Source organism: Trachypithecus francoisi, unplaced genomic scaffold (genome assembly GCF_009764315.1).
Source record: "Trachypithecus francoisi isolate TF-2019V2 unplaced genomic scaffold, Tfra_2.0 Lachesis_group7, whole genome shotgun sequence".
In the NCBI taxonomy this organism is placed as follows: Eukaryota; Metazoa; Chordata; class Mammalia; order Primates; family Cercopithecidae; genus Trachypithecus; species Trachypithecus francoisi.
The window spans coordinates 74315688-74337705 of record NW_022681472.1 but is presented as its reverse complement, the minus strand read 5'-3'; the positions used below and the strand labels follow the sequence as shown (position 1 = coordinate 74337705).

General features: G+C 39.9%; 1 protein-coding gene across 10 annotated transcripts in view; it reads left to right on the top strand.

The window, feature by feature from the left end:
* Positions 1-22018, top strand: part of ENPP2 (ectonucleotide pyrophosphatase/phosphodiesterase 2) — a 131474-nt gene that overhangs the window by 88444 nt on the left and 21012 nt on the right. For 4 of the 10 annotated variants that reach the window (XM_033202466.1, XM_033202468.1, XM_033202473.1 and 1 more), the window contains exons 12-20: positions 3382-3537; positions 5549-5657; positions 8754-8879; positions 12331-12362; positions 13091-13218; positions 15662-15749; positions 15907-15994; positions 17105-17289; positions 19553-19604. In XM_033202466.1, coding sequence (XP_033058357.1) covers positions 3382-3537; positions 5549-5657; positions 8754-8879; positions 12331-12362; positions 13091-13218; positions 15662-15749; positions 15907-15994; positions 17105-17289; positions 19553-19604 — 964 coding nt within the window. The remainder of the gene's footprint in view (positions 1-3381; positions 3538-5548; positions 5658-8753; positions 8880-12330; positions 12363-13090; positions 13219-15661; positions 15750-15906; positions 15995-17104; positions 17290-19552; positions 19605-22018) is intronic. The other 6 variants (XM_033202470.1, XM_033202471.1, XM_033202475.1 and 3 more) reach the window with 2 other exon arrangements.

Genomic DNA, 22018 nt, shown 5'->3' with positions numbered 1-22018 from the left:
TTGCTTTAAGTATTTTTGACAAATTGCAGCATGTAACCAAGGAGTCATAAGTGTTTCTGAATGCTTTGACATCAATACAGAGGTGATTTATTTAAGCACTAGTAAGTAATAGCTACGTAAAATCATTCTTAGTTTGTCTTAAATCATTAAACTTATATAAGTCAGATGCTCTTTTTCTGTCCCTTTGAAGTTTAACCCATCTTGTATGATTGTGAAACAAATGATAAAATGAGATAAACATCTGCATGCATGATGCCGGTAAAGAACACCGAAGGAAGAATGGCTATTTTATCTTTAGGATGACTTTCTTGGAGATTCACCTAAAGGGAACAAAACGAACCACATTTTATCAAAATGTTCACAAAACAAAACAAAACACCTAAGCAGTTCCACGTTCCCTACTAAAAAGTTTGACTTCTTGGGTAATAATATCCCCTCAAAGAACCTGTGGGGTAAGCAAAACAGGGATTGGTATAGCCATTCTTTTAAAAGTAGGACTCTGGTACTTTCGCTTGACTGCTAAGTAGAGAATTTGAAGACAGCACCACAGAACTTTTAACTCCTAGATCACAGTTCCTTCCGTGGAACCATTTAACCCTCCTTCAGTCCAGGAGATAAGCAAAGTGGTTAGTTAATAACTATGTTCAAATTATACAGAACATTTTATTTATGGCAAAAGTTGGCTTTTAATAATACAGGTGAGGTATAACTCAAACCTTAAAAGTTATATGGTTTGATGATAAATGTTCCTAATCAATAAACATCTTTGGGTTTCTAATATGTGTAGTTCAGTTACAATTACATGCATGAAAGTATATGTTTGTGTGAATTAAGAAACAAACACGTTTTTTTGGAAAGTACTGAGTAGGAATAAATGAAGCAGGATACAGGATGCTTTAATTTCCTATAATAATTTCTCTATGCCCAGGGTTGCTCATAAATATATAAACAGGGATTTTTCCTATAGTACCTTTGAATTAAGAGTTGAAAGTATTCATGTTATGTTTTTTTCAGTATTACTACTTATTGCAGCTAGGGTATTTTCATATGTCTACTGGGTAAACTCATCCATCCCTCATTCCAATTGGGTATCTTGGAGTATATCTTCAGTAATGATAATCTGATAACCTGGTCATTTTCTTCTCATAAGGGAAAGGATATTTTCAGATTTCAATTATTTCTCATCTGGTTCTAGGAATCTTATTTTAACTGAAAGGAAAACAAAATTGTTTACACTTTTAAAACATGAAACCAAAGCAAGTCAGCAAAAGTTCTCTTCTATTGTAAGCTAATTGGTTTATATACCTATGTATCCTATATGCCTACCTGTATATCATTATTTACACTTACTATACATGAAAAGATTATAACATACTGGTTGAAAGATTATTTTAAAATCAGTAACATATCTTTTACATATAAGAAAATAACATATTTGAAATTTCATTGAAATGATTTTCACTAGCAAAATGCTATATGCTACAATAAGATGAATTCAGTTGAAATTTGTGCTTTATTTGCTAAATATTTGAGTACACATTTTTTCAGGATGATTCTCAAAAGCTATTAAATGAGATGACCAAACATTGAGCTAATAGCTTCAAGAAATGGTGTATTGCTCCTGGTTTCAGAGTGTAATGGTGAATGTTAAAAAATATGCTTGCTTTTGATTATTGGCGCAATCTTTTTCTTTTTGACCTTCTATGCTTTTTCTGTGACCCCTTGTTCGGCTGCTCTTCCGGGCCTAGAGTCAGAGCTTTGGCTGGCTAGTCTCTACCTTCAGATGGCAAAGTATCCTGAAATGCAGGGAAATTTGCACCTGTACCTCCCATCCTCTTAATAACCTCAGGCTAAAATTTCTAAATTCAGGCTAAAGTGGCTGGTCAGTGAAAACCTAGCTCTCATCTACCTCTAACATTTGAAGAAGGAAATACATGCAATATAATCACTGGATGAAAACCCAGTTTGACTAAACCCTACTCTTTTGCTCCTCTAACCTGTTGCAATTGGAAGGGCTCACCTTTAGAGTCTTTGGAATGTTGAGGTCTCTTGCAAATGGCATAGAGTTTGATGGGCCGACTTGAACGCTAGCAGAATGTATTCAGTGACCATGAAATGGAAAATCCTCTTTTACTTTTGCTGCTTTTCTTATGGAGATTTGCCTAAAACTAGGAGCATTAAAAAAACAAACAAACAAAACCAAAGTCTTTGGGGCTGTCTTTTGATCGCTGTAGTGGAGAGAGAGGATGAGACAGAAACAGAAGTGCCTTTGCCGTGGCTTGCCCTGGAAACAGTGAAATCGCATGGCAGATGTTCCCCTTCTTGGATACACTAACATTGTTCCTCCTCCTGCCCCTTCCTGCATCTGAATGGCTCTCAAGACAGTCCTCCCAAGAGAAGTCAGTGAGGTAGACAGCAAGGCTTGCTGCTTTAATTCACCTTTGCACCATCAGCAAATCAGGGGCCTGTTTTTCCTCCAGCATTTGGAAATCCCAAAAGGTTATCTTCAGTTTATGTGTCGACTTTACTGCTCTCTGGATTTTCAAAACAAAATCCATAGCATGCAACTCCCCTTAAAAGCAGGTTTCTGATAGCAAGAGCATAAGTAGACTCTTTCTTGGTCTGTGTATACCAAGACAAAAAAGAGATGACTTTTTGATGACTTTTTAGATTTTACCAATTTTAAAAGAGACTTTAACTTAGAGTTCCTCTGTACTAAAAACCTCAGTTGTCAGTGAGTTCTCTCCTGCTGAAAATCCTGATTTGTGGGAGTACATTTATGATTAAGGAGGATTGCTTATTATTTATGTTTCATTCCATCCTTGGTTTTAAAATTTTTCACTGGATCCTTGCCAATGAAGGTGACAGTTGCTTTGACATACTTGCTGGCGTGAACAGAAAGATACCTGTCAGATTCTGAATTGGAAACACTTACATGAACCTCATTGTCATCTTGAAATGACCAAGTGGCTAGTATTTGGCCTACTTTTAAGTTAGTTCTTTATAAATGGAGAGCTTTTCATAACCAAAAACTAGTCTTTCCCTAATGCAGGAGTTATGGAATACAGAGCTTGTCTAATGCCACCTTCACATACATCCATAAATATCAGCCAAAAGAAACCCACATGACTAGATTTTCTTGAATTGGATTCTTGTTCTCAGCGAAGAAGCTGTGACAGCAGCATCAACATCAATTTAGGAGGCTTCTCTCCATGGAGTTCCTCTAAGCATCCATCCCTCATTCCAATTTTTTCTCACTTAAGGAGACTTAGTTATTCTAACTGAGACTCTGCTGATACCAGATGGGAAAGTGTAAGCTTTATATCTGACTCAGAGGGACAGACGACTTCTGAGTCCAGCCATCTCTATCCGCCAGTACAGGAGAGTAGTTATGGCTCAACTTTTACTCCGGCTAAGAGACCTAAGAGGAAAGTTGCCCCTAAGAGGAGACAGGAAAGACCAGTTGCTCCTCCAAAGAAAAGAAGAAGAAAAATACATAGGATGGATCATTATGCTGCGGAAACTCATCAGGACAAAGTAAGTTTATCTATTGTTCCAAAGCTTTGTGGCGGGCAGGTCTGAGTTGAAAGTTGCCTTCAGTGCCTTGGTTGGAAAATCGGCTGAGCAAGTTTTAGAAAACTCTGGTGCGTTGACCTTGGCTTTGAGTCCAGAAGAATGTGGTGCTTCAGAGGTTAACAGTGATGTGAAGACTGCCTGAACTCAACATGACAGAAAAAAAGAAGTCTTATCCTTTTTTTTAAGAGTTAGTTGCCCTAAAACTAGTATTAACATTTAGGCTGGAGTGACTATTAAGATTGGTTTTGTTTGTGCTTATTCACAGAATCAGTCACATGGTTTGTGGCCCTGGTTCTTGAGAACAACCCTGCAAGGTAAAAGGGAGTATTCTCAAAGACAATGTGGATTAGAACTCAATAGGAAGTTGGCTTAGATTAGGGGTCTGCACCTTCAGAGATCAGAAAAGGTGTAGATTGTAGAGAAGGAAATAGCTAAGACAGAAAGAAAGAGAAAATAATGGGCGGATAGAGTTGTATGTAATTTCTACAAGTAATGTCTACTCTTCCCAGTATGTTCAAAAGAGCCTATCGGTTGTTGCTTTTACTAAAACCTTTGAATACCTCTGAGGCAGTATCTTATTTGTGATCCTCTGAACTGATCCCTAAAAGAAGTAGGTTCTGGATTTTACCTGAGTCATCCTGCTGAGTAAAGGAAAATAAGTCATTGCCAAAGATCAAAACATGTTGTGCATTTGGTATTTCTTTATCTAGACAGAGATCTTCGAGGAGAGCATGATTTTCTCGGAAGCAAATACCACTTTCTTCCACACCTATTAGTCCCTTCCGATTATATTACACATCTCTTTCTGAAACTTTCAACTGTGACTTCCTCCTTGGGATAGGACTTGAAATCCTGACTCCTGTCATGAAGAATAAAACAAAAGTTTACATCTGATTTCCCTAATGAAATAATAAGAGGAAAGGTCTTGAGTCATCTGAGAAGATGCTAGTGGAAGATGATATTATGTGTCTGAGTAAAAATAATATTCACATCCCTTCTGTTCTTATCTTAATCATCTTGGGTATATGTATGTGATTGTGAGCTAAGCTATAAAATTTCATCTAAATATACTCCCTGTATCTTTCTATTCTTCGTCTGATGAGATGTTTCTTAAAAATCTTTCCATTGCACAGCTAAAGATGAAAGGGAGACGGAGAGCCTCTAGTATGTGAGAACATTCATGCTGCTAGAAACTTCCATTTGAAGTAAGAAAATGAGAGATGGATAATGTTTCTTAGGCTTTGGAAATGGTCTTCAGGAAAGAATTGGGTTTTCATATTTTGTTAAAAAGAAGAAACCTTCTAGAACAAACTCATGGTTCACTTCTGTTTAAGTTAGGACTCTTATGGATTCTTGTTTCACTCAAAATCAGCTTTAAAAGAACTAAAGTGAGAAGTAATAACTTATTTCTTAGAATAGGTTCTTCTGTTAAGAATCTATTGCTTTCAGACGCCAACAGTTAAATTACTTAGAACAAGATGGATCTCATTGTATTAGTGATATTCTAATTTATTATCCAGTGGAAGGTTATGATTTTAACCTCAGAACAGCTTCGCATTCACTTAATGTCTATCTTCTTGCCATGATTCAAAATCTAATGTGATTTCACTTAGGGAACTGTCCATCTGACTTTCTGTCATCAAAACTCTTGGATTTAAAGGATGCTGTCACATTTTAGAAAGTCGATTTTCTCTCTTACAGAATTTTCATTAACAATATTTTTGACATTTTTATATCAAAGAATCTTTAAAGGGATTGGATGAGGAGAGGTTTTAATTCTCTCAAAAGAATACAAATATAATGTGCTTAGACCAGATTTCCATTAAGAATGGCAGGTAAATCCCCCCAGACAAAGCTCTGCCTCTGGGCCGGAAGTTTTCTTTCCAAAATGTTCTAGGGGTAGAAGATCTATGAGAGACTGAAAGGGAAAGAAAGAAAACCCTGTGGGGACTAACTTGCTTCTTTTTCCCAGATGACAAATCCTCTGAGGGAAATTGACAAAATTGTGGGGCAATTAATGGATGGACTGAAACAACTAAAACTGCATCGGTGTGTCAATGTCATCTTTGTAGGAGACCATGGTAAAGCTTTGTTTTTTCTTTGCTAATAGGATAGATGGATAATGTTTCTGATCATATTGAGGAAAATAATCCTTGCCTTAGAAGCCAAGATTCCATTCTTAACCTCCTTTCCCCTTCCTTTAAGATGGGGATAGAAATCAGGTCATGAATCAAAAGTATGAGATGACCTGAGAGATCCCTGGGTTCATTTTGATCAAAAGCTGGGACTTCTTATATATTTCTGTTATTTGCAGGAAAGACCTTTCTACAAAAATCTGTCTCTTATTAAAGTGATACAGACAGTTTACTTGTGATATTAATAACTTCTTCTGTGAATGTGACATATCAGGTGATAATCCCCTATCCCTGCCAGCCACATCCCCAAAAGGAGCCCATGGAGTTTATATGGTTAAAAAATACATCCAAATATGATAAAGAAGCAGAGACATAGGATTCTTGTCAGAGAAGTGGCATGTAAGTCAAATAATTTCCCTGAATCCACCGAGGGAAGTCAAGGTCCAAACCAGAAGGCCCTGCTGTGATTCAGATGACTGATAAAGAGAGGAAGAAGCATTATAGGAAGTAGTTCTTCTAAATCACTTTATGAAGTAGAAAAATTTATGACCAGTTCTTTGAGGAGATCAAGAGCATCATAAACATTATGTGACTATAGAGCTGGGCGGGGGGTGGGGACTCAGAGACATGCAGACTCAGTTCTAGAGAGTGTCTCCTGTATTCCGGAACTATTAGATTGAAACAATAATGTTGGAATTTGGGGCTTCTCCCTTCTAGTGGAGTTTGGAAGATGAAAATTGGCTGACTCTTTGGCAGTTCTGTTAAGAATGGCAGACAAATCTTCCTAGCTCTGGTCCTGAAAGTCTTCCTAGAATGTCGTAGAAGATCTATGAGAAATTAGGGGGAAAAAAAAAAAAAGCTAAAGGGATTAACTTTCTCCTCTTGAGTGGGCTAGATGTAACCCTTTGCAAAGTCACGCTCCATGCGTTTGGCTTGGTGGAGAGCTACACACAGGTCAGAGAAGTTGGAGCATGCGTCAAAGCTGATCCAATTTAAATTGCCCAGAGGTGTCAAGAGCATTTGCTCACGTGCTGGAGCCAGACGTCTAAGTAGAAGGGTCCCAATGAGTCATGTGCTGAGGCATTGTAAAGGTCATGGATAGGTTAAAACCTTGGCTTATTAGTGTGCAGGCTTCCACGATGAGTAGATCCATTTGGTTTGGGACAACTACAGCACTTCTTCTTCTTCTTTTTTTTTTTTTTTGAGATGGAGTTTCACTCCCATCGCCCAAGGTGGAGTGCAATGGTATCATCTCCGTTCACTGCAACCTCCACCTCCCGGGTTCAAGTGATTCTCCTGTCTCAGCCTCCTGAGTAGCTGGGATTACAGGCACCTGCCACCAGGCCCAGCTAATTTTTGTATTTTTAGTAGAGATGGGGTTTCACCATGTTGGCCAGGCTGGTCTCGAACTCCTGGCCTCAGGTGATCTGCCCCCCTTGGCCTCCCAAAGTGTACAGCACCTCCTTCTTAAAAGGTGGTATGGTTTAGTGTTTTAGGGCATGGTCTTTGGAGTCAGAATGAATTTTAGTGGAGTTCAAATTGCACTGTGTCACTTAACATCTGCATGACGCTGTACACCTTTTGTGGCCTCTCCAAGTCTCAGTTTCCTCATCTGTCAGGCGAGAACATTAGCACCCCTCCGCAAAGTTAGTTTGCAGAGTGAAGGCTGGTGATGCTTAAGGAGCACTTAGCACAGTGCCTGATGGACTTCTAACGTAAGTGGGATTGTTCACATTTGGGGTGGCATAAGGGACTTCCTAGAAATAAAACAAATGGGAGAGGCTTTCAGCCCTCTATTAATATGTATTTGGGGACTTTCCCTTCCTGGACGAACATTGTACTAAAACATAGCAGCTCTTCATTGCTCTATTTTTCTGCCTAAGGGTTTAGCTGTTACAGTGCAAGATATATAATCTTTATGCTGTGTGTTTTTTCTTGCTTTTCATTCCAATTTGTATTAAACAAGGGAAGGTTCTGGATCTGGGATCCCAGGAGGTGATTATTTGAATTTTACCAGATCTGGGGTACTCGGGTTGTATTTCCTTATTTTAAAACTTTAGGGCATCCTTTACAGATATGAATATATGAGTATTCTCCAACAGGATTATTTTCCCTGTTAGAGAATATTCATATGTTTAATTGTACTGAGCAATATATTAAAATGTTCCAGGTCATCTCATACATTTCAATAAGGTCTCTAGTAGCCTCCATAGTCTATGATGCTAAGATTTGAGTTTACAACAATGTTTTAAATAAAAGCATTTTGATAAAGGAATTTTCCTTGATGAGGACACACAACAAATCTTGGGGTGGAGGAGAAATATTTGTTTTAAAAAATTCCCTACCTAGAACCTTCTTGTGCTTTAGTTGCTAGCTTTCAGTTCTGACTAATTACATTGTTTACAACTTGTTTTCAATGTTATTTTGTTTTTCAGTTTGGGTGGTCATTGGAACTGACATTTTTCTTTCTCATCTCTTGTTGCCAGTATTGTTTTGTCAGTAACATCCAAGGCCACCAGTGGAGACAGTGAGGACTGGTGATTATGTACTCAAGACAGGAGATATATTAGAGAGTTGGAAAATGCCATTTTGTAAGAGATGCAGAACTGTATATTCCATTTATACCTCCCCCAACTGGGAAGAGTTTGAAGCAATCTAGGGTTTTTTTTTTTTTTTTTTTTTTAAAAGAATAGATCTTTTTCACAAAGACTCTGTAAATAGTTGTGTTTATTGTTGTTGTTGTTGTTTAAATCATGGTGGCTTCCTTTGTCTTGCTGTTCTGGCTGAATGACTTAAAATGTAATGCATTTTCACCCTTCTGTGCTTGCAAGATGACATGGCTAAGTAAAAGTCTAGAGAAAAGATTATACAGAGAAGCCTTAAAACATTTAAAGTCAAATACAAAAATCTCAAAAGTCAGGGCTCTTCCCATTAAGTTATTGAAAACTAACTAAAGAGATGCCTGATGTTATCTTTAGTGTCTATGTTAAGATTTTCGTTTCAATATTGCCTGAAAATACTCTTTTTTCTCCCTCCCCATAGGAATGGAAGATGTCACGTGTGATAGAACTGAGTTCTTGAGTAATTACTTAACTAATGTGGATGATATTACTTTAGTGCCTGGAACTCTAGGAAGAATTCGATCCAAATTTAGCAATAATCCTAAATGTAAGTTGATTCTTAAAACATTAAGTGGTTAGAGTGGTAATACAATGGAATAGGTAAGGGCTTGTTTTCTAAAGCTAAAATACTTAGGTAAAAATTCTGGCTCTGCTATCACTTAGCTGAATGACCTTGAATAAGTCGTTTAAACTCTAAGCCTCAGTTTTTTCTTCTGAAAAATGGGGATGATAAATGCTGCAGCTATCTGTAGAAATTAATCTATGCATATTGCTTAGAGTGGTTCCTGGCACATAGTAGCATTTTATAAATATTTGCTCTTATTCTTATCATGTGGAAATTGCATTTAGTTTGAAGCATGTTCATGACCGCAAACTTCTGTTTATAAGATAAGAATTTTTTCAATAAGAAGTTCAGGCTGGTCCTTTATAGCCAAAACTGGAGGATCTGTGTAGGGGTTGGAAGAACCACATTTAGACTGTGAGAGTTCCTGGGAGCCTTGTGGAACAGAGCCCATTCTCTTTGTAAAAATGACTGATAGAACCTAGTAGGAAAAAATATTAAGCCCTTGGGAAGTGGCAGGTGAAAGATTAGAAATAAGAATGAACAGGGATAATCTTGTCACTTATGTTTTACATGTTCCGGTTATGATCTACCACTGATACAAACTTAATTTGTGGACTAAGATTTTTAGGTGCTGTCTACACAGCCTTTGAGAAGTCCATAGTTTTCTTGAGGTTATGTCACACTTTGAAAAAAAATTCTTTAAGGTTTTTAGCCTTGGGATTAATAAACCATTGACACCAACCTTACAGCTTTGGAAAATTAAGTTTTTTCCTAACTATGTTCCTGAGTCAACACAAATGGAAGTGTTCCAAGGTCAGCTCCAGGCAATGTTGTGAAATAAACAAAATGTGGGTGTTTCTGCCCTCTCCTCCATGACCTTTCCTGCTCCTGTGTTCTCCCTTTTCTGCCCTCAGTTAGACAGGACACAGTCACTATGGCACCCCTTGATTTTAGTATTTGCACTTCAGGGCTATGCAAAAAAGATTTTCTCTATTTTTAACAGTATTTCTGACATTAGTACATGTAATAGGGAGGTTGGTTTGGAGGGAAAAAAAAAACTTCCCATGGCCCATGAAATCATAACTGTCAATGATGAAAAGCTTTGAACCTTACAAAAACACTTTCCAATGTGGTTTCATTTTGTGGGAGACAGTAGCATGGGGTGGTGACAGGCACAGATGTCTGGATTCATATCTCAGCTCTGCTCGGTATTCACCATGTGAGCACCCTGTACCTCTGCTTCCTCATCTGCAATGTAAGGATTGTTGGGAAGATTAAATAAGAGATTGTGTTTACGTAATTTAGATCAGTGCTTAGCACATAGTCGAAGCTATATAAAGGTTGGAAATGATGATGATGTCTTAGTCATACCACTATTTCTGAGACTCTGCTGATCCCAGATGGGAAAGTGTAAGCTTTATACACACACACACACACACACACACACTTATTTAATTATTTTAATAGCATTGTGTGATAAGTATCACTATCCCTTTTATAGACAGTAGAAATCAAGGCTCAGAGAGGGGTGAAGGAACTAGCTTCAAGGATGATGGTTAGTAAGTTGCAGGTCTGAGATTTGAAGCCAGATTAGCTGAACCACTGCCCTTTGTTCACACAAAATGAAGACTGTTAGCCTGAAAAGAAAGAGTTCTTCAGAATGGAAGGATTGATGTCCCCAGCGTGGACTCCGGCATTGGATATTTCCTAGTAATTCTCTGGGACTTACCTGAGTACATGCTATTTACTTTTCTTCATTGTCAAAGACCATGAACTTACTCTATTTCGTCCCTTTGAGGAATATGATTTATGAGGCCTGGCTTGCTCAATCAGATTGCTTGAGTGCCAGAGTGCCAACTCCTCCTCCTTCTGAAAACCCATTGGCTTAGTGAGGATTTGAACAGCATTTACCTCCCAGGGTTATTGTGAATGACCAGAGAGAAAGTGCCTGCAAAGCTCTCTCTTTTTTTTTTTTTTGAGATGGAGTTTTGCTGAGTTGCCCAGGCTAGAGTGCAGTGGCTCCATCTTGGTTCACTGCACCTCTGCCTCCCTGGTTCAAGCAATTCTCCTGCCTCAGCTTCCCAAGTAGCTGGGACTACAGGCGCCCACCACCACGCCTGGCTAATTTTTTTGTATTTTTAGTAGAGACAGAATTTCACTGTGTTAGCCAGAATGGTCTCGATCTCCTGACCTTGTGATCCGCCCACCTCGGCCTCTCAAAGTGCTGGGATTACAGGCGTGAGCCACTGCGTCTGGCTACCTGCAAAGCTCTTATAGAAAGACAGGCACATAGTATGAAATCTATTTGGGCTATTTTTATTTCATTATTACTTATTTGCTTTCCAGTAAGAGATGCAATTAAGGCCAATGGAATACACATTTTAGTTTTGATTTTCAAGCTTTAGAACTAAGATTCTGAAAATACTCTTGGAGTCTGTATATGTATACCCCAAGGCAAGTTTATTCATGCATTTTTGATGAATATGAACAAATATTTATTAACAAATGTGTATTGAGTGTCTGCTCTGCACAGGCCCAGGGATACAGCAGCACGTGATACAGATAAGGCCCGCTCCACTGGTATTTAGATGCCAGGGAGGGCTGCCTCGTGATAGTTGCTATCTCTTCTGAACACAACTTTCATTTTCTGCTGATTCTGTAATAACATACTGAAGCAAACTTCCTGAAAACAAAACAAAATCCAAGCAACCTACAATCTCCTCTTTCTCCCCACATTCCGCCCAAAAGGGGAGCTTCAGATAATATAAACCTGTCCACAGTTTATGCACAGCCATCATTTACATAGTTTTGCTTTCAGCTAGTTCCAAGTATTGACTAAAATCTTTTACTTGATGCTATTGAAAACAAAGGAGGTGCATGCACGTGTGTGTCTATGACTGGAGAGGTGCGGCTACCTATGTAATTACGCCCAGGATATAACTAGGGAAACAAAACTCTCTTTTAAAAAATAACTCAATGGATTAGAAGTTTATTCTTAAAGTGGGTGAAGACTTGTTTCAAAAATCTGCAGATAAATAAGAAGTTACATTAAAAGCCCCAAATGCCCAGTTTAGTTCCTGAGGTCAAACTGCAAATAAACTATGTCTTGAGGGGAACCATTAAGGGGAACTTAAAATAAGAAGCAATTTACCTAGCAGTATCCTGGTGCTATGGAAGGAGGAATTCCCTCCAGAAGAGCAGAACTGGACCTAGGAGGGCAGTTTACTGTAGGATTTGTTCCACTTGCTTAGCTGCATTTCAATAACTGAAATGTTGAATACCCACACACAATTATTTATCTTTCAAACAAAACACTAAAGTGTTAGTCTTCTGTGGGACGGAAGGAGAAGGAATTGAGTATCTTGCTGCAAAAACGATTTCTCTTGGTAAAGATTGTTATTTCTTCTGAAATCTTTCTCCTCTCTTTGAACAGACGACCCCAAAGCCATTATTGCCAATCTCACGGTAAGTGTTGCCAGTTGTCCCGCCTCTACCCTCCCCAGGTCTCTGCCCCTGGAGCAGCCTTCCTCCTGTGTGTGACTCCCCCGGGCCAGGGGCAGGAGGAGCACTTTCCTCACTGCCCTGCCATCCTGTATATTTGTTTCCTTAAGAGCTTTCAAAACTTCTGGCCTGTGGTCAGCTGCAGCCTCCCTAATGGTCTTGGCAATGATACAAAGGGAGACTATCTGATCCTTCCATTAGAACTGAAAAGTATTCATTCATGATTAAACAAATCTTTACTTTCTCTGAACCAGAACTGCCCACCCACTCTGCTCCATTGTTCCCGGATGCTGGGTAGCGACCTTAATAGCACAAGAGCATCTAATCAGATAAGCCTAAACCTACGTGCTCCTCCCCTCCCACTGACACCCCGCCCTCAACCGCTTGACTTGAAGGAGTTGGGAAAGGCCTAGGAGTGTGAATTGCTCTTAGCGATGGTCTCACAAGCCAGGAATACATCTTGAAATTCCTAACTCTCCTCAGATAGCCTGTCATGTCATCTCCAAGGTTACTTAATCTCTTTTGAATCTATTTGTTTTCAGTGTACATTATTTGATAGAAACAAATTTCATTTATTCACTAACTAACCTTTAGTTAGGCTTAAAATCTCCTTCAGCTTTCTAGAGAAATAATTTGTGAGAATTTTTCCAAAAGACATTCCATCTAAAGTCTGATTTCCATTTCTATTTCAGTGTAAAAAACCGGATCAGCACTTTAAGCCTTACTTGAAACAGCACCTTCCTAAACGTTTGCACTACGCCAACAACAGAAGAATTGAGGATATCCATTTATTGGTGGAACGTAGATGGCATGTTGCAAGGTATCTGGTATATGGGCTATTTCTGTTTCTCATTTCCACAACCACCCTTTTGGCAACTGGAAATATTTTATCATCCTTAGTCATCGCTGAAAGAAATATCAGTTGGAAATCTCACTGTTTCCAAAAATTTTGTGGGCTACGTAAACCATCAGTGATGAGACAACATATCTCTATGTTCTGGGTCTCAGCGTCGTGGTGTCTCTTTGTAGTCTGTCGGTGCATCTGTGTGTGTGTGTGTGTGTGTGTCTCTTTCTTTCTTTGAATTTACGTTCAAACCTCTATTCTTACTACTTGGGTAAGTCAAAAGTATAAATGGGACCTTGCCCTAGTATATTGGGCTGATTTGATCTCAGTTGTTGAGACTTTGCTTGTAGCAATATTTATAGAGGACTTCAGAAAATGTTAACGTTAAAAACTCTGTTATTGTGGGCACTTTTTTTTTTTTTTTTTTTTTTTTTTTGAGACGGAGTCTCGCTCTGCCGCCCAGGCTGGAGTGCTGTGGCCGGATCTCAGCTCACTGCAAGCTCCGCCTCCCGGGTTCACGCCATTCTCCTGCCTCAGCCTCCCGAGTAGCTGGGACTACAGGCGCCCGCCACCTCGCCCGGCTAGTTTTTTGTATTTTTTAGTAGAGACGGGGTCTCACCGTGTTAGCCAGGATGGTCTCGATCTCCTGACCTCGTGATCCGCCCATCTCGGCCTCCCAAAGTGCTGGGATTACAGGCTTGAGCCACCGCGCCCGGCTGTGGGCACTTTTTACATTGCTTTAAATATTCCCGATGTTTGCCTTCTGTTGAACTACAAAAGACTCTCCAATGTTGAAGAGAAGGTTCTTTGCTTTTGAATGTGGTCTAGGACATGTCTGGAGGCTCTAACAACTTACAATGAGTTAATTATTAAAGATTTATCCATTTTCACAGAGACCTGGAAGTAGCTGTTTCCCACTCACTCTTACTCCAACTTTCTGCTTAAGAAAAGTGCTGTGAATTTGTCTATCTCAATAATTGAACAACTGCCACATGCACCCCAGCTAGGTACTGGTTTGCAAGAGAGAGAAGATAACAAGAAAATATTTAGAAACTCTAAGTTCTAAGAAGAACTTAGAACTCTAGAAACTTGTATAAGTATGGGACACTTAGAGAGACACATGGGAGAGAGATATAAATATCATGCTGTAATTTTCCGGGGTGTACTTAGAGTTAAATATGTGGGATTATGAAGAAAGATGTATGAAGAACAGGAATTATTGGAGTCTTTTAAAATAGTTGTGGGAAATCCTCATGGAGAATTTACAGGGATGTGACTGAAATTAATTGGCTAAGTATGTGCTCCTGAAGAATTAATTGGCTGAGTATGTGCTCCCTTTTGTGTGTGGGGCAGCTTGGAAGGGGTCACACTGGCGCAGGTAGTAGGTTCAAATGGCAAAAACATGGGAGCTGAGTAGAAGTTAAGTGAAAGATGATGACAGTTGGGCAAATTAGTGTAGCCCAAAAGCAGGCATGTTGGTTAACAGTACATCTTTTAAATTGAACTCTTCTTGCATTGTTGAGGTATTATATGCGTATATCTTATTATCCTAAGCCCTTATTATTCCAAGGGTGGAGACCCATGTGTTAGATTTTTTGTTTTCCCAAAGCACTTTCAGTGCTATGTACTCATAGGTACTTAGGAAATGTTTGTATTAAATAAACATGAAAGTTATTTTGGAAAAGGGTCACATGACACTTTTGCAAAAGGTGTCTTCTGTCACAAAAGGAAAGATCAGATAGTCTTAATGTCTACAGTATTTCTGTTTTCTGTTTCTAGATGAAGATGTTGTCTAGGTGAGGCCATGCTTTTGTCAGATACGTCACGATTACTGTTAAGTTGGCTGCTTGGTTGTACTCTAGTTGTATTGTATATTGATAGATAAAGTTGCATGCAAACATTTTTATAGAATATAGATCTCCATTCATTGTTTAAACATCATATATTTATTTTATTTTAAATTTTAAATTATTACGGATATATAATAGGCGAGACATCACATTTTTTAAAAGTGCCTACTACCTCTTGACACGGAGCCTAGGGAGGGGTACATAGAAATGAATCAGACAAACATGGTCCTAGAGTCGAGAATCTTACAGTCTTGGAGCTAGTGAAGCACCTAGACAGGCAGAGCATGACTTTTGACAAGTGCCCTACTTGGTGTAAGCACGAGGTTCCAGGAAAGCATCATGACTTCTGTTCACAGGTCTCCATTTATCCTGTAATAACTGTCAAGGAAAGTCACTTGGAGAAAAGAATAGGATCCTCTTTTCATCATCACAAGAAGGATGCAATTAAAATAGAGACAAATAGACTTTCAAAAGCCCCTTCTTAGAGTTTCTTTGTACCTTGAAATTACCTTTTTATCAGAGTAATTTCATGAGGAATCCTAACTGATCATGAAATTGTTTCAATTTAGGAAACCTTTGGATGTTTATAAGAAACCGTCAGGAAAATGCTTTTTCCAGGGAGACCACGGATTTGATAACAAGGTCAACAGTATGCAGGTATGATGGCACTACTGTGAATTGAAATTGTGTTTTAGTGATTCTTCGAAAGGATAAGTAATGGGGGTGTGAGTGAAGTTGTATGGTAGTCATAAATAGAGGAAGGGTTCCTACCCAACAATACTTAACTGTTTTTGTTTTTCTTTTCTTTTGGAAGACTGTTTTTGTAGGTTATGGCCCAACATTTAAGTACAAGACTAAAGTACCTCCCTTTGAAAACATTGAACTTTACAATGTTATGTGTGGTAAGTCACTCATTTAATCAAAACCATTGAAACAATCTGTAGTTAGTATATGACCTTTCTCAATGTCAGAGAAAGAAATGAGGTGTCTATTTTCTGGGACCACCTCCTCTTCCCCACAAAAGATTGTAACTTGCCCATTGGTTCAAAGACAGAATATTATCCCCTTCTAAGGGTTCTTTGTCTTCCTTCAACAGTTGACTAATGGGGCGTTTTCATAGTGTTGCTGTTGGCAGCCTCTGGCTGGTCTAACATAGCATTACAGTTTGACACCACTGGTCAGAGACCTGATGAAGCAAGAGTTCTGCACAGAGCCCTCTCCACCTCCATCTCTCACATTGCAGCCCAGTTAAAAATGTTGCCAGCTTGCATCCTGGCCAGCTATTTATGTGCTCTTAATTATTTTTCTTCCTTGAGCTTCTAGTTGCTGAATGAGGACAACTTTTCCTATTTAGTAAGGGAGTGCCAGTCTGGTGGTTAGAGGGGGAGTCTGCAAGTCGGGTCTCCTGGGTTCTTTTCCCATCTTGGCTGCTAGCTCTCCCCTGTCCTGCCTCTGAGCTCAAGCAAGTTACTGAATACGCACTTGGCAACCATTCATTTGCTATGAAATCAGCCTGTTCATTGCTCAGTGGCACTTCAGGGGACAGGGCCAAAGCCTCCTCATGTCCCCACACTTCTGTGGAGTCATTAGAGGGCAGACTTCTAGTTAGCTATTGATTATAAGTCTCATTTCAAAAGGTGGAATTAAACAGTCCCAGAGAAGTGCAGAAAAAAGTGATACTGACATGGATGGTCCTTGGGTTGTAACTATCACAGATATGGGCAATAGTTAATCAAGGCCTTGTTCCTTCACTCTTTCTTTTGGGAATCTCTCTCTCTATTCATGGTCAAGCAATGAACTTGGCTATTTCAGAAAGCTGTGGCAAGATGTGGTCAGTCCAGAATGGTTCAGGAGGTAAGGAGGGGGTGCCTGCCATCTACATTTGGTTTTGTCCAATTCTGATTTGTGTTCAGAGTTTTCAGACCCCATAGAAGGTGAAGGCTTTTAAACCTTACCATATCTCATCAAAAAGATGTAAGAAGCACCTGCTTCCTTTTCTTACTTTTCATTAGATCTTCTGGGATTGAAGCCAGCTCCTAATAATGGGACCCATGGAAGTTTGAATCATCTCCTACGTACTAATACCTTCAGGCCAACCATGCCAGAGGAAGTTACCAGACCCAGTTATCCAGGGATTATGTACCTTCAGTCTGATTTTGACCTGGGCTGCACTTGTGATGATAAGGTAGAGCCAAAGGTAGAAATAATCTTTATGTTTATTATGGAGGAGTATGTTGGGTGGCTAACAGTGCTGGTCAGTAGAACTTTCTGTGACAATGGACATGGTCTATAATTGTGCTGTCCAAAATGGTATCTACTGGCTAGTGTGACTGAGGAACTAAAATTTTTATTTTATTACTTTATAATTAAAGAGCCCTATGTGGCTTGTGGGTACTATATTGAAAAGAACAGGTATAGACCATGAAAGACAAAAAGTAGAATTCAGGTTGCTAATCTGTGGAGTCACAGTTCTCAACCGAAATCTTTTTCTGTTTTCTTCAACTGTGGATCACATGTCCGTTAGTCATGGTCCCAATGGGAAACAGGTGGCCCATATAGAAGAGATTTTGAAAAAGGGTTTAGGCCGGGCACAGTGGCTCATGCCTGTAATCCCAGCACTTTGGGAGGCCGAGGCGGGCGGATCACTTGAGGTCAGGAGTTCCAGACCAGCTTGGCCAACATGGCGAAACCCTATCTTTACTAAAAATACAAAACAATTAGCCAGGCACAGTGATGCACGCCTCTGATCCCAGCTACTCGGGAGGCTGAGGCGGGAGAATCACTTGAACCCAGGAGGCAGAGGTTGCAGTGAACTGGGATCGTGTCACTGCACTCCAGCCTGGGTGACAGAGCGAGACTCCATCTCAATAAAAAAGAAAGAAAAAAAAAAGAAAGAGACTTTAAAGGAATTCAGTCATATTTAATGGGTCATTTACAAGGGCTGAGCAGCGGGATGGATGGAAGTCAATGAGGAGTGGTGAAGTGCCCTGTGGTTTGCGTGGTACCCTCCAAAGCTTGAAGGGTGAAGGGAAGGAGTAAGTTTCCAGAACATGGAAAGAGAGCTGAATAGGAAGGAACTATTGTCTTTGGCCAATGAGTGTAGCTTGTGCATTGCAACCCAGCAGGGAGCACCCCCAGCAAGGGGAATACTACCCTCATCTCCCTCCCCTGTACTTCCTTTCACATGTTTCCCCTTGATAGCGCCTAACAGGGAGTCACAGGGCAAGTTTGCTCTTTGATGCCATCCCTAGAGGTCAGCTTCCCAGGACACAGAGCAGGGTGTGGGAGGGTGCAACAGGGATGTGGTAGTGGTGCAAAGAGACTACTCTTGCATACTATGTTTGGACAGTTTTTCTTTTTTTCTTTTAGATGGAGTCTTGCTCTATTGCCCAGGCTGGAGTGCAGTGGCGTGATCTCGGCTCACTGCAACATCCGCCTCCTGAGTTCAAGCGATTCTCCTGCCTCAGCCTCCAGAGTAGCTGGGATTACAGGCACCCGCCATCACTCCCGGCTAATTTTTGTAGTTTTAGTAGAGACAGGGTTTCACCATGTTGGCCAGGCTGGTCTTAAACTCCTGACCTCAGGTGATCTGCTTTCCTCGGCCTCCCAAAGTGCTGGGATTATAGATGTGAGCCTCCATGCCCGGCAGTATATATCTATTAAATAATGTATTAAGTAATCTTTTGTATAGTTTCCTAAAATAACCTATACTATAGTTTTGCATGTTGTAAAATTTTAAAAAAATATTCTTACATGTATCTTGCAATTATTTTGTTTATCATTATGTTTTTGAGACATGCATATTAATACATGAAGTTTTAGCTCATTTATTTTTACCACTAATACAGTGGTTAATGTTTAATTGTATAAATATACCATAAGAATTTTTTTTTCATTTTCCTACTTGAGAACATTTAGTAATTTGCACACGTTAGCTCTTACAATGATGTTACCACAGACATTACTGGAAATGTCTTCTTGTACATATAGGCTAGGATATATAGTGAAGGGTAGAGTTGCTGACTCATGATGTTTCAGAATTGCTGAGTCATTACTTTTTAGCTTTGGTGAAAAGTGATTTCATAAATTAGTTTGGGAATCACTTCAGTGTGCCTAGAGATTAATCTGAAACATTTAGGCACTATCCTAATTAACATACATACATATGCCCAAATCATCATCAGTACCGACATGGGAAATTGGCACCGTGATTATCCACAGTTTTAAGAAAAGGAAACAGAGATTGAAGAAGGTGCTTACAAACGTAGAACTGCTAGAAGTGGAGCCCAGAATGTCAGTTTGAGAGAAAAGAGTAATTCCTCAAAAGAATGTATGATATAGATGGAGTTTAGAATTCGCTTTTGAATTTAGCAGGGTGCTAAGTAGACAGAAGGGCATAGGAGAGAAAGAACATTTCTGATTTGCTTTCTTTTTTCCTTAACTGGTTTTCACACTTGAAGAACAAGTTGGATGAACTCAACAAACGACTTCATACAAAAGGGTCTACAGAAGGTAAGGGGTTGATGCAAAACAATCAGATAAGGATTTTCTAGTTTTCAAAAATCGAAGAGGCTTCTTATTTACATTATAGTGTAAGCACGATATTGTTTAAAATTAAAATTTATATTGCAAAGTGACTTTTATACCTGTCTGGCAAAGGATATTGGTTTATTCCGTGTACACAGGATGCCAGCTGTGTAACAGAAAAATTCCAATAGCTTTTTCCCCCTTCAATAGCTTTTAAGCCCTCTGAAAAACACACAAGCGGTTTGTATCTGATGGGTCCTAAGTTAAGGTGCTATGGGGCACTCCTCTAAAGGGAATGATAGTCACAATGATAAATAATAGCAGCTGGTGCCTATCCCGAAACGTTCTACCTCAAGAGTCAGTGTGTATATTGTGATAGGGAGAGATATACAGAAGGAATCAAATCAGAACTCCCTCCTCACATGAAAGATCATCTCGAGCCCTAACTCTTACTTTACGTACAGTGATAATAAGCACATATTAGTGAACTTTTGCAAGCTTATGATATGACCAAAAAAAAAAAAAAAAACCCAGTGACTTGTACTAAGATGGTTTCTTGCTCCCATTTTATATTTTAGTATGCTGGCTGTAGGCCAAGGGCAGCTTTGCCCCATGTGTGTTCTTTATTCTGGAACCCAGGCTGAAGGAGTAGCCTCCATCAGAGACATGTCCTGCTCTTGGCAGAGGGAAAAGAGTGGCAGAACTGTGCACTGGGTCTCAGTGCTTCTGCTTTTATGAGGTATATGTCACTCCATTCACAGTTCGCTGGCCAAAGCTGAGCACATGAAACCAGTGGTGTAGGGAAGTGTATTTTTTCCATGGGGACTCTATCCTGCAAGTCATATGGCAATGGGTGGAGGCAGTAAATAATGAGGAACAAGAACACAATCTACCATGCAGGCTCTTTTTTTTTTTTTTTTTTTTTTTGAGACGGAGTCTCGTTCTGTCGCCCAGGCTGGAGTGCAGTGGCCGGATCTCAGCTCACTGCAAGCTCCGCCTCCCGAGTTCACGCCATTCTCCTGCCTCAGCCTCCCGAGTAGCTGGGACTACAGGCGCCCGCCACCTCGCCCGGCTAGTTTTTTGTATTTTTTTAGTAGAGACGGGGTTTCACCGTGTTAGCCAGGATGGTCTCGATCTCCTGACCTCGTGATCCGCCCGTCTCGGCCTCCCAAAGTGCTGGGATTACAGGCTTGAGCCACCGCACCCGGCCCCATGCAGGCTCTTTTTATCTGATTGTGAAGTTTCACAGAATTGGAGGAAAATAGAAGGAGAGCGGAGCCTCCTATACATGTTACTAGAGTAGATGGGACAGCATGTTGAAACAGCCAGGAAATGACTAAAAGTGTATGTAAAACGCAGAAAGAACTCAAGCATAGCAGCCACAAGTCATGCAGCAAAGATGCACATGGTCAAATTCTCCTGAGAGCATCGCTTGAGTTATTAGCTTACATATGGTTCTGTTTATCATATACGCTCTTTCCAATCTGATTAAGTAGAGTTGAGGAAACCAGTAGAAGATTTGATTTACTTGACTTATTTTTCCTCTTTTAAAGATCTTCATCTGCCTCCTTCTTCCTTTTCTGTATCTCCATCCCACTTCTCCCTTTGATCACAGAATACACAGACTCTGGCATAGAACTGAATGAACCTCACTTTGAAGATAGGCCATTGTTGGTGGAAGGCACACAAATCCTTCACAAACTCTACGAGTGATTTACAATGTTTGACACCTAACCTCTAGTGGACTAGAGTGTCATAATTAGAACAATTAGAACATTGCTAGAGTCAAAAGATGGGGAGTCTCATGATTCAAGTTTTTCAGATATTTAGTTGCCAAGGCAGAGAAATACTACTCAGATGTTTCTCTTCTAAAAGTCTGTAATGAAATTAATTATGGTAACTTCTATTGGACTCCCATGATTTTGCTGATTCGGAGTCTGACTGTTCATGGTACTAAAGCATTTCTGTCTGACAGAAACATTCCTGCATTTAATTTGTTGGTGGGTGGCAGTGTCCTCATGTAACAAAACCAGTCTCACAATTCAGTATAAACAATGACCGCAGCTGGGCACAGTGGCTCACGCCTGTAATCGCAGCACTCTGGGAGGCTGAGGCAGGCAGATTACCCAAGGTCAGGAGTTCCAGACCAGCCTGGCCAACATGGTGAAACCCCATCTCTACTAAAAAAATACAAAAATTATCTGGGCGGTAGTGGCGTGCGCCCAGCTATGTGGGAGGCTGAGGCAGGAGAATTGCTTGAACCTGGGAGGCAGAGCTTGCAGTGAGCCGAGATCGCACCACTGCACTGCAACCTGGGTGACAGAGGGAGACTCTGTCTCACAAACAAACAAACAAACAAAAAACATAATCACCTCAAACTTCAGAGCATAAAAATAAGA